A 13,251-nucleotide genomic window follows, 5' to 3' on the forward strand; every position below is an offset into this window, starting at 1 on the left:
ATCATAAAATTGTCTATTTATTTAAAAGTAAATTCTGCCCTACATTCCTTTTCAAGAAAACAGTCTGTGACCCTGTCGTACCAACTAGGCGTCTTTTCCAGTGACTTGACCAGTGTCCTCTCAATGGCCAGCAGAGCTAGGCTGCTTAAACGGCCTTGGCCCATTGTGTTTCGGGTGTAGGACTTGAGCCGCTTTAAACAGGAGAAGCTCCTTTCTACACCTGCAGATGTAGCTCCAATTGTTGCCACTAATGAGAACAGTTTGTAAAGCTGAGGCATTGCACTGTCCAACTCCATGTCTTTAAGGAACACCAAGTAATCAATGAATGAATGAACGATCTAAAAAAAAAATATTAAACTCTGTAAAAGTGAAACAAGGAATGTGGTGTATAATTGTGTGAAATGTATGATTAAAATCAAGCAATTTCGCCAAGCAAATATAAAGAAATAGGTTGCAGCAGTTTTTATTTCGACTGAACTTGAGAAATCCGCGATGGGACTGAGCGCGAATAGCTTCAGCGATTCCTTATAGTACAAAATCGCTGTCAGTCAAAAGGAGATGCAATCTTTCGACAGACCCTCCAATCATCATGCAGAAGCTCGGCGTCCAGGCCAGCCCACTCCTCATTTGCTCCTCATTCACCCCCAGAGACGCTGAGCGTCCGTGGGCGGGACATAATCGCAGCGTTTATCCAATGACCGTCTAGTTTCAAAGCACTGAAAAAAAACGTTCAAAGCAGCCGCATTGAAGTCAATGGACGCTGGGCTTCAACGGGGAAATGCACTGTGACGCTACGGGAATGTATGAGAAGAAAATCAAGTCAGCCGACCTGCTATATCTAACTGATTCTGAACGAACTCGTCTTTGAGATGAACGTTTTCTAACGCATTTTTAGTCAATAAAATGTTAATACAATAGTACATAATTTGACCATTAATTTTGTGACATTATAGGGGAAGCTGAGCTTCCCTTGCAGTCTTAAAGAAATCGCCACTGACGGGTTTATGATTTGTTTGATCTGCTAACGTGCAGTAAGTTTATGATGTGTAGAAATATCTCCCTCCCTTTCTTCCAGTCCATTTCTAGTTTACTTGAACTTGTGTCTCTCTCCCACTGTGTCTAGTGTTTCACCTGCAGCCTGGTTGCCTGGCAACAGTGGGCACAGTCAGCCAGTGCAACGCCCTCTAATACCCTCTCTCTCTCTGTGTAGGGGTGTGTTTGCCAAGAATCTGGCGATACGATATGTATCACTATACAGGGGTTTCAATACGATATGTTGCAATACATTGCGATACTGTAAACAAGGTGATATATTGACATATTTCTTATGAATAGGACATAATTTTAGGAAAGCTGTTGTCGCGATTTAGCTCAAAGGGAAATGTAATTACAATTAATTATGATTTATTACAGTTGTTTATATCAGCTGCCAGTAGTAACTGTAGCAGAATTAGTTTTCCATCAACCAATCTGTTCGCCCAGCGAACGTTCAGTATAATTTTCATATCAACTCTAAGAAATGGTATTTTCTTGGCCACAGAAAATAACTTTCTTAAAGTACCATTGCATTAGAGCATGTAGCTCGAATCAGAATCGTAAAGGGACATTAATTTGCAAGGCAGAATCAGAATCTAAACTCATGTAATTTGTGCATAAGAGTTTTATTAACGAAGGACTAACAAACAAACATGAAATCACTCATACATGGGGGAAGGGTCAGTGAGAAGCAGTTAGAGAGAGACAAGGAAATTAAGCGATGAAAAGAGTCAGTTAACCACCTGAGTGAAACCATCAGTGCTGTCTACAGCTTATACTAAACATCTGTTTTGTTTAGTTAAATGTACGATACTTGCATTGCCTTGGTCGTTGAACAAGTGTCCGAATGCCGTCTCGGGTGAAAGTCTTGATGGTTTGGAGCAGTGGTGGTTTTGGAATCGTGATCACGTTCATCCGGGTCTGAAGAGGGATGAACTCCAAAGATGTTCTGACTCGATGGTGACTGGGAGTGTCTTCCCATGTGAAAAGTGAAGAAGAACAAGAGCTGAGAGGGACCCAGCTGAAGTCCTGTGATCTTTGGGGAATGGAAAGACAAGGCCGCAAGGCCTGGCGTGTGCTTAGGGGAGTCCTGAAGAGTTCTAGCTCATCCTCCTCATCCTCGTAGGTTCGAAAAGAACCTCTGGCTGACCGAGGCGAGTCATGAAGATGAATTCCAGGGTTGAGTGGAAATGTCTGGCTCTTTGTGGTCGAGAGCCACAGCTCTGTATGTTGGGGCCTGTCGGGCCCGCCGGGCACGTCCTGTGCCGGCTCAGGCTCTCCGTGGGTTCCTCCACACGGGCAGCAATCGGAAGATGTTGCAGATGAAGAAGACAGTGAAGAGAGGGTGGCGATCAATTGTTTGATGCCTTTAAGCTCTCTGGAGGCTGCGCCTCCATGAGGTCCACGAACCAATGGTAACTTTCACCTTTGGAGGTGTCTGTGAGCATGGTATTTTGCATATGTAATTTGATTGGGTGTTGATGCAAAAACTACTAAGGGTTTTTAAAACATTAACATGTTGCAAAGGTATCAACGTATAATATACACATTATTTAGATCACAATCATTTACCAGTTTCAGTTTCAGCCAAGAATTTTCATTTCGGTACATCCCTAGGTTTTATGTAAAAATAAACATTTTCAGGGTGATACAAGACCCCATTGTGAAATGATCTTGCTTATTATACGGCTACTTGCCACATATGTAAATAATTTAACACTAAATATGAATTTTATCATATTTTATTACCTCAAGACGACTCGCAGTACCCGCTGCACCTGTCTGTTATCAGTTGTAGCAATTTTTGTCGTAAAATAACAGACCACTCGACGATGCAATTGATATCAAAATGAGAACTGCCATTAGCCGAGTAAAATTATGAATGAATGACACATAGTAGTTCTGCTCTAAGCATGGACAAGTTTTTGAAAAGACAAGTGCCAGGTAAACGTAAAGTAGATGATGAATGTACTTCAAAAATTGCAACTACAACAAAGAGAAGAAAATCTGTTTAAAAAACAATGAATGCTGTTACAAAGTACAAAAAATAGTACCAGTAAAGCTGCATGCTTTACTTTTAGTGTTTCTACTCTAAAAGTGACTAGTTCCTTGTTTAGTTTTTTCAGTAAGTTGTCACACACTGAATTTTAATTATTAAAAGTTGTGTTTATGTTTATGTGTAAATGTGGGGGTGGGGCTTTTATTCTGCAAAAGGGGGGCCTGGCAGGAAAAGTTAGTTTGGGAACTACTGTAATAAGTGATCTGTGGGTTATTTTGAGCTGAAACTTCACAGACACATTCTGGGGACAGCTGAGATGTAGATTAAAATTGTAAAAATAGGTGCCCTTTAAGATGTACTTGTGTGTCAGTGTTGATGTCACAGTCGTGTGAAATGTCGTAACCTCAGATACATGGCTAATATCATATCACCTAAGGCATCTTACTCTGCTTTGTTACACTTACAACAGCACCATTTCACAGTCCTGTACCTGGAGGTTCCCCAACATATTTTGGATGTCTCACTTATTAGGCACACCTATTTCAGTCGTTGGAGTCTCTACTAATGCACTGATGAGTTGAATCAAGCTTGTTCATGGAGACATCCAGATTTGTGGTTTTGAGGCACCTGCAGAAACATGGTTGGGAACTGCTGTACTACATGAATTTAGAATGTTAGAACATGACGCATAAAGTGAAATCCACTGTCAAATCAGCTGAAATCAATTCGTTATCTATTTCATTTAACTTTCCACTTTTTTGTTTTCTGTCAGCTGAAGAGTCGTTTAGATCTTTTGAACAAAATGATGAAGAGGTAACTTGATGGCAAATCATCTGTGCCACAGCTGGAGTGCAGTTTTTTTGTATTGCTAGAGTGATGTGCTCTTTTGTTTTGTGGAGAAAGTTGCTTTAGAAATACAACACAATTCAGCCCAAAGATAATCTGGAACGATTCCAACAGCCACAAGCGCTTTAGCTGTTTTGTCCTAGTTATTTTTACTCATGCTTACATGAATACAGATTATGCGATAATAATAACAGTGCAGACAAATCCTGCACCTGTGAATAGAAATACATGTACAGTAATAACAATAATGAGTGGTGTTTTTAATCATACGTTTTGTAATACACATTATCCTATGCAGCTTCAGTTTAAAGAAACAAACAAACAAGTAAATAACTGTCTTCCCATTGAAAAAAATATAAGAAAAAGTTAAGCAGATAAAATTTTCTATGTTTATCTTGACAATACGGCAGGTATGAAGATATGGTTTCGTGAAATGTGTGAACTTTTGAAGCCCAAATCTCTACAGCCATCTTTCACCAACCTGCAGAATTTTTGCAAATGCCTGTATATCTGTTCTTATCAAGTGTTTTCATACCAGAGTTGTGCACAAATCAAGTTAAACTGCATGTATCAGGACATATACAGGTAGCTCAGAACACGTAAAACTTTCTCACCGTGGTGAGATAAAAGCTGATAAGTTAAGAGCCATGTGATTTGGTATCAGAGCAGAGGTCTCAGCACAGATCCCTGCTGTACCCCCAGCTGTTTCCACATTTAGAGAATAGTTTACTTCCAGGTTTATCTAATATCATGCTACATTTCACATTTTGTAAACTGTCAAAAAGCGCATAGCTAAGTTTTTGTTTGTTGGTGTGTTTGCACAGGTGTGTCGTGGTCCAGTAGCCTTATGGCCAGTTCTGAGACAGATGCATCAAAAAGGTGGCAGAAATGTGTGGACACCGTGCTGTGCAACCTTACTAAGGACCAGCTGAAATCTATCGAAAACAACAGTGGTGAGACAAATTTATATAGTATAGTATTTAATAGTATTTATTAACAGATCACAAGTTTTGAACCCTGCCTGTAACATTCAAGTGAGCTCGAAGACCTCATGTGTGTTCGATTTGAGCAGGAGTCAGATAGTGCTCGCATTTTTTTGCCTTTTTTAGGATCACTGTGTAAATCATTTACATACCCTCCTGCTGCCAAACAGCTCACATTTATTGGAATTTTAGAACTGTTTTTTTGTTTTTAATAGTTTAGAGTTTTAATATTGGCCATTTATCAGTTTTCATGGAATAACATGAAAACAATAATGTATTGGTCAGCTGAAATTGTCATTTGAGAACATTTCTACAGTGTTATGTTCTAAGAAAACAGAATGTTTTCTGATACACAAAATCAAGACCCTGGCAATATTAACAGTAAGTCAGAATATTTTACAGAAACAAGGTCTTGTATTGCAAAAGACAGACATAATGCTTCAGATTTTCTTTTTTAATCTGAGAATAAAAACAGTTATTAGTTATTTTGCTTCACAATTCACAGGTAACCTCCAGACTTTTTTTCACTTTCGTTTATTTGTCTCGAAGGACAAAGGATCGTTTATGCCGCATGCTTGTAAGAACAGGTATTGAAAGTGTGACAGTGGGTTGTTTAACTTCCTTGTGAAAAGATTGCAGAGAGTGGAATGACTGGCTTCACAGCTGCCTTCTCTCATTCCCATGCTTCCCATGCTCTGTGTTCTTAAGCACAGCACTGAAACTGAGTGACTCGTCTGATCTTTGACCTCTGGTGATAAAACATTGCTGATACTGAGGCCTGTCAGAATGGATGATTTTCCAAAACATGAGGAAAAGAGGGGCCAAATATAGGAACATCTGTTATCCAAAATTTTATTGAAACCTGAAAATAAACAAAGAATCATTATTGTGCAAAATAATAAATCATTTAGATTCTGCACTATTTCTAGTTCACTAATCACATTAGTAAGTCTGTGACATCAAATGGTCAGATGTTATTTCACTTTAAAATAAACACCTGCCTGAGGGGAAAATAAAGGAATTTGTTGACACATTTTTAAATCTGTTTTTTAAAAGACATAAGAGTTTTGGTAACAGGACTGAGAAAAATCCATTCATCTTCCACTTTAAAATTCTGTAAAAAATTAAAAAATGTTACCTGAGATACAGATTTTAAACAGTCAAATATGTCTATTACTAAATTCCATCTAAAAAAAGCTAGAAAATGTAATTTTTTTGGAAGATTTTGGAAGCAAATGGCACCTATTCGGTGAAATAACCCTTGAATGAACTAATATGAATCAAAAAGCATGCCTAATTAATTGAAATCATGAAATTTAACAGCAATTTATTAAACATTTAACAAATTTTTAAGGCCCTATGAAATCTGTTTTACTTTTTTTTCCCCCTCAAATTCAGTGTTATTTTTTTTACCAAAATCTGTATTTTCTGTTAATTTTCTGGATCCCATTTTAATGGTTTTATTAAATGTTAATTATATATATATATATATATATATATTAAATATTAATAAGTGTTTTGATTTAATTGTACTGACTTTTGATTTATTCCCTAAATATCTGGCAAATACTGCGACATTGCACATTATACAGTAAATTCCATTTTTATGACTGGATACTGTGATTCCGTCCGCATTTTCCACTTCTCAGAAATCACAGAGCCCTACAAGACCATATTTACATGGTCTTGGTCTTGTTGTGTACACAGGTAAATGTGGACTCAGTCTTCTGGTCTCTGTCTTGACCTTAGATTCTAATGAGAATGTCTCGACTGCAACACTTGTGTTCTACCAACACCTGTGGAATTAATTCAGCTGTAATGCATTGCTCATTGAAACAGCAATTCATGATGAAATTTTCACTGAAACTGCTTTATTTTGTATTAAATTAGACAAAAACAATGCATTACACTGCATTATACCAGTGGTCTCAGTCTTGTGTTTGCCTTTCATTATCTCTCTCAGAGGAACGGGACTTTTTTGTGATACATCACCTGGCAGACCTGAAAGAAGGTTGCGTCTCTCCTCTCATTCATGGCACACCAATCACCTGTAGAGTGGAGAACACAGAGCGATACACCACCCGCTCCAAGGTGCGTCTGTGGGTTTGTACTTAATAATGTGTTGTTGTGTTTACACTAACAGTGTAAAAATCCTGTTTGTAGGTACACGTGTGCACTCTATATACGGTCCGTCTGACCCATGGCGAGTTCACATGGACCATAAAAAGAAAGTACAAGCACTTTCAGGAGCTCCACAGAGACCTGTACAAACACAAAATGATGTTGCAGTTCTTGCCTCTAGGGAGGTAAGCTTGCACACACAGGCCCATGCAAATTCACAACGCTTAATTTGTTTTGGCTGGATTTTTTGACCTGGCGTTTTCCTTCCATTGTTCTTGTGATTTGAATTAGATTTGCCATTCAAAGACAACACCTGGCAGGTTTAACAGAGGAAATGCCAACTTTACATGGAAACGACAGAATCAGGAGAACGTCTAGCAAACCGGTACAAATGTAATAAATCAAAGCCTTATTTTAAACGTTGGACACCCAGTGTATTGTATACATTGTTTCTATATGTGTTTTTCAGAAATATCTGGAGGAATATTTAAACAACTTGCTAGAAAACACTTTTTACAGAAACTATCATGGAATGGTGAGAAGCTTACATACACATAATATAAGTGTATACATATAATTACTATACACATTGTTTATAAGTACATACATGTAATTACTATGTTTTTAACTGATTCATATTCATATACTGTTTATATACTGTCATATACTGAGGAAAGTTTTGTTGAGTGTATCCAAATTGATCTTCTCACACACACATGGACAAATCCTGTACAAATGTGCACTGTGGTTGTATGCTTCCATACTAAAGTGTGTTTTTCATGCTCTCAGTTGGACTTCCTGGCAATCAGTCCACTGTCCTTCATCAGAGACCTTGGACCCAAAGGCCTGTGAGTACAGATTGTATGTTCTCTTGCAGTTTTAGTATTATTCCATTGTTACCCGTAGTGCTGGGCAATATACTGGTTCAAAAGGCAAACTGGTTTGATTTACGCTCATGGTATGAATTTTTGGAGAAAAAAACAGCATACAAGTGGCAAAGCAATGTAGACAGCGTTGTCAGTTGAGAGGGGATCCTTGTTAACTGCATACACTTATGACTAATGGTTGGAGAACTTTTAAAACTATTAATAACACACAACTAATTCCTTAACTGAGCAAAGAAACCAACTGTAAACAGCCGTTAACAGAGACACTGAAGATGAATGCAAAGAGAAGAAAATACTGTAGCAGTTAGATCAGCTCACTGTTCGTGAAGCTGGAAATACTGGAAGTTAATCCTAAATACTGAATTGGGGGTGAGGGTTTATATCAGTGTGTATCTGAGAGGCTCTGAGTGTCTTCAGAAAAGTTTGGATTGTATTTTCTTTTCATCTTACCTCCATATTAATGTAGTAGTTAAAAGCTCAATGCTGCTTTGTTTAAAGTGGTGACCAAGGAAACGCTGTATCGCTGTTGTTCCATAAGCGCCACCTGCTGACAGAGAATGAATTTGCGCTCTCATTCAGTCAGTCTGCTGTTTTTGTTTCATGCTGTCCTTTTATGTATTATAATTAGGGCTGTCAGTTTTACATGTTAACTTACTTAATTAGTTATGAAAAATAACGCGAATAAAATATTTTAACACCCTTAACGCACTGGCCCTGCCCGCAGACCTATATGTCATCTTACATTTCATATAGAAACTGTTGACAAATAATAACTAAAATTCAAGATATCAGGGCAAAAATGCTGCTGTATGAGTTGTTGTCTAATATTTATATCATATGATAAGTGATAACACACAAGCAGTAAGAGCAATACCACAAGAGTGCTGTTTGTCCCGAATAGCACGAGTGAAAATGTGATTTTATACAACAGTTCAGTAAATAAGAAGTTTTTGCAAAATTGTGTTATATTTAAACACAATATTGTCTGTTTTTGCTCAGTTTTGCCAACAAAAATATTACCTAAAGCCGCAGCAGAATTGTTGTGCACCTCCGAGCAACATAGCAGTGTTTAGTTTCCGAATGAATCCGCGTTTTAAACGAATTGTGTGAACCAGTGATTCAAAGGCCCATTCATAATGAGAGCCCGTTACTGAATACCTGAATGAATCAGCCATTTGAACGAATCAAATGAACGAATGAGTCATGAAGACATTTACCACTACCTGCTGGCAGTTTTAGCTTCTTATGTAGAGTATTATTGTGTTATTTCATTTAAAATAAAAAATAATAATGAAAAGAAAAAGAAAGGGGGAAAAAAAACTTTAAAGGGATAATTCACCCAAAAAATGTTAATGATGTCATCATTTACTTAAAGGTTCACGAAGCCTTGGACAACTTTTTCTGAGATTTTAGCAGAGGTGTTTGTGTTGCACATCACAGATGACAATGTTAGCATCTGTTAATTTTAATTGTTGGAGAAAACTGGTTAATCTGAGCTTTTTTGTGGTATTTTCATCTTCCGGGTTTTAAATCTACATTGTGCTGACGTCACAGTTTGTGACGTGACAACGGACTATAGTACATTGATGACACGCTGGTGTCTCATAATTATTCATGAGGCAGTGTTTTCTTATCCTATGAGAAGAGCTTTGCCTAATTATTCACAAAAGCCTGTGTTGATTTGCGATGACAGATGCTTCAGACAGTGAGATTGCGTATATTAACAGAGAAACGAGAGAGATTGCTTTGTAAGAATTCGGCACAAACGCAATTCATTCATATAACGTTAGTGAGTGTAACAGCGTGTTCATATATATGTTTTCCATTCAGAGTGCAAATCCTTGTGCATTTATTTGTGTTGTTAACTCGATGGGAGCGAAATGAAACTGTTAGTCTGAACCTGAAGTTCACTCTCTCCCCTCTCCCCTCTTCCCCTTGCTCCGCAGTGCTCCACGCCCACTTTTGCAGCATTTTTCAAAACTGTGGTGAGAACTAACCAGTGCTGAAACGGGGGTTTCATGATCCTTTAAACCTGAATGACTTCCTTTCTTTTGTGGAACGTAAAAGAAGGTTGAACACGGTTGGTAACAAAACTGTTTTGGTTACCAGTAACTTTCATTGCATAAAACGAAAAAAAAAACAAAAAAAACTGAGGTGTTTCTCAAATTATCTTCTTTTATGTTCCATTTATGTAAGGCTGTTGTAGCCTAAACGTTTATGAGTAATACATTTTATGTTGAATCAAATAAAATATTTATTTCTAAAGCTAACATTTGTAATGTCTACTTAATATTTTCTCATTTAACACAAAAATAGCTTTAAATAATCTTTTGTAATGTAATTTGCCATTAATTAGATTAATTAATCAACACATCATGTAATTAATTTGTTTAAATTTTGATTCGACTGAAAGTCAATTATAATTTCACAAAGCTAACATGGTGTCTACACCGGACGCGAGTGGCGTGGCATGGGGCGACAAAATACAGTAGAACCCATTATAATCAGTGATGCAGTCTAACTGGATGCGGTGCGATATGACAGATCCTCAACCGTAAGCTGCTGCCACATTCTATTTATGACGTGCTCACACAAAGTTCAAATGATTTGTCGCTTTGTGGCTTCCAGTGTAGATAGATTTTAGCTGGTGTGTCACATCCGGTGTAGACACAGCGTGAGGTCAGACCATTCTGTTTTTGCTTTACATTTTGAAATTGTACATATATCTAATTTACATAAAAAACTGCTCATCCTACATGTAACATGTTTGTTTGTGATTTAAAATCGTGATGAAAATACAGTGGTTCTGCAGCTGTTTCATGAGAAAACTCACTGTTGCCTGAATATATTTCTGCAACTCTTGCAACTAGTCATTGTTTGTTTGTTTGTTTGTTTTTTTCCACAGTGAAGGTTATATTCTGAAACGGTCTGGGGGTCATCGCATCCAGGGGCTCAACTGCATTGGACACCATCAGTTCTGCTTCCGCTGGTCACGGCGTTGGCTCGTGGTGAAGGATTCATTCCTTCTGTACATGTCCAGGTGTTTTACCACAATACAAACACACCCACTTGTGTACTCTTATCTGTTGCTTAACAATGCTTTCTGGGTTTTTTATGTTGTTTCATGTTACAACATGCCATCCAGAGCTGTGAATGGATGAGAACACACATCAGCCGCTTGCTATTTCTTTCTTTCTGTTTTTTATTTATCAGCTATTTTTAATTCATTGTCTATCAGCATGAGTCATATTATTCTGAACCGTCTATTGTCATGCAACAAACCTCTAATTTTACCCTTAGAAAATATAAATGTATCTTGACTGCCAAATCCAGCAGAGAGACGCTACATCTAGCATCTTTCATTTATGCAATATTGTAAAATATAGGGTGGAAAAGGTTGTCACTCAAAACAAATATCGATCCCTGTCAGCCTGCAGCTTACTTCCAGCATCACAATCAAAGAAGGTCAAAGAAAGGTTAAAGCTCTAGTTGAAGATAATGCAACTAGAAGCCTGTCAAACAAGTTCCTCCCTTACTATATCAGTATAGAGGTCATCTGAGTTGTCCCATCAATCAGAACAAACACAGTGTTTAGAGGACTAAGTGCATATGCAAATGTGTGTGCCTCTACTATAATTTAAACTAAGTCTGCACCAGTCAGGAGTGTCACATTCAACTACTTAGCTGCACACAACTAAATGCCTATATCAGTGTTTTAACAGGATTGAAATATTTCAGGAAACGACATGAGTCATCGTTTTCCTTCTTCCTTTAACAGCTTGAGCCAGTTTACGTTAGTTGCAGTAACCATGCATCATGCATGTGAGCCAAACAGGCCAACCAGTTCTAGAAAACAGAACGGTTTCCTGGAAAACACTGGTGAAATTGTGCCCAGCCCTTTATTCTGTGCTAGTAAAAAGCCCTGAGGGTAAATACGTAAGCTTAAGTGAGTTATTGGCATATATTTGACAAAAAAAAACCAAATCCAGCAGATCATAAATGATACAAAAAATTAGCCTGAGACTGACAACCCAAAAGGGTTCCCAGTGTTCAGTGATAGACATTTCAGTCCTGCTTGTTTACATATAATTGTTTCTTCATAAAGAACGATCAGAGGTGTTGTCTCAATGGCTGACCGGCCTTATCTGGGTGTGGACCTCATCTTCATATGTTGTTTATCTACATGTTTGACATAGATACAATAACCTTTATATATAACCTTCCTTCTGTAACCTTCTTATAACAATATATAATCACCTTTCTTTTCCTTTAATTCTCTTCCACTTTTTTACACGAAAAGCTTGAGGTTGGTCAGATTTTTAAAAAAATGTTTTTTAAAGTTTAAACTTTTCATATGCTCACCAAGCCTGCATTTATTTAATCAAAAATACAGTAAAATAATAATATTGTGCTTTTCTATGTACGTTTCTATTTTAGTCTGTTTTAAATGTAATTCATTCCAGTGATGGTAAAGCTACATTTTCAGCAACCATTACTCCAGTCTTCAGTGTCACATGATCTTTCAGAAATCATTCTAATGTACAGTTTTGGTGCTCAAGAAACATTTCTTACATATTATCAGTGTTAATAAATAAAGTTGTGGTGCTTAATACTTTTGTGGAAACCATAATGCATTTTTTCAAGATTTTTAAATTAATAAAAAGCATTTATTTCCAATAAAAAACTAAATAAAATAAAATACTATTTATAGCATAGTAAATATAGTATCTTTACTGTTATTATTATTATTTATTTATTTATTTAATTATTTTTTAAACTGTAGTGTATTATCAATGTAAACCTGACAGAATTGTTTGGGGTTTTTTTTAATGATGCAGAAAATGCTTCTGAATATTTTGTTCTGAATAGCCTCAAGCTTTTATGGTTTATTACCATACTTGTATGTAATGTGGATTAATATTTTATATTACATTCTGTTGACTCATTTTCTAATTGATTTTCTGTTGTTGTTGTTTTCTATAACTGCTATGTATGAGTAGAGATCCTGGCATTGTGTCGTTTGTTCTGCTGTTTGACCCCGAGCTGAAAGTGTTGGTTGGACGTGTTTACACTGATACCAAGCATGGCGTCTGCATCGAGAACTTCAGCAGGTAAAAATTAGAATCTGTGGACCAGTATAAAGAAGTCTTTCTACTACTTACACCAATCTGACAGAGGGTTTTACAGAGACATGTGCAGCAACATCTGTTATGTGTGTCTTTTGTAGGAAGCTGGTGATTAAGTGCAGTAGTTACAGGCAGGCCCAGTGGTGGAGTCATGAGATTCGGAGTCTCTCGGAGCACTGTGATTTCCTTCAGACACATCGCTTTGAAGGCTTCGCCCCACCCAGACCGGATACCCTCACAAAGTGGTGCGTGCA

At 37.3% G+C, this 13,251-nt stretch overlaps 1 protein-coding gene across 3 annotated transcripts in view; it reads left to right on the top strand.

The window, feature by feature from the left end:
• Nucleotides 1-13,251, top strand: part of pld2 (phospholipase D2) — a 33,461-nt gene that overhangs the window by 1,588 nt on the left and 18,622 nt on the right. For all 3 annotated transcript variants that reach the window (XM_051110295.1, XM_051110296.1, XM_051110294.1), the window contains 9 exons: nt 4,705-4,833; nt 6,827-6,954; nt 7,027-7,169; nt 7,276-7,369; nt 7,454-7,519; nt 7,774-7,832; nt 10,777-10,911; nt 12,872-12,982; nt 13,099-13,242. In XM_051110295.1, the coding sequence (XP_050966252.1) occupies nt 4,728-4,833; nt 6,827-6,954; nt 7,027-7,169; nt 7,276-7,369; nt 7,454-7,519; nt 7,774-7,832; nt 10,777-10,911; nt 12,872-12,982; nt 13,099-13,242 (986 nt within the window). In that variant the 5' untranslated portion in view covers nt 4,705-4,727. The remainder of the gene's footprint in view (nt 1-4,704; nt 4,834-6,826; nt 6,955-7,026; nt 7,170-7,275; nt 7,370-7,453; nt 7,520-7,773; nt 7,833-10,776; nt 10,912-12,871; nt 12,983-13,098; nt 13,243-13,251) is intronic.

Source organism: Labeo rohita, chromosome 5 (genome assembly GCF_022985175.1).
Source record: "Labeo rohita strain BAU-BD-2019 chromosome 5, IGBB_LRoh.1.0, whole genome shotgun sequence".
Lineage (NCBI taxonomy): Eukaryota > Metazoa > Chordata > Actinopteri > Cypriniformes > Cyprinidae > Labeo > Labeo rohita.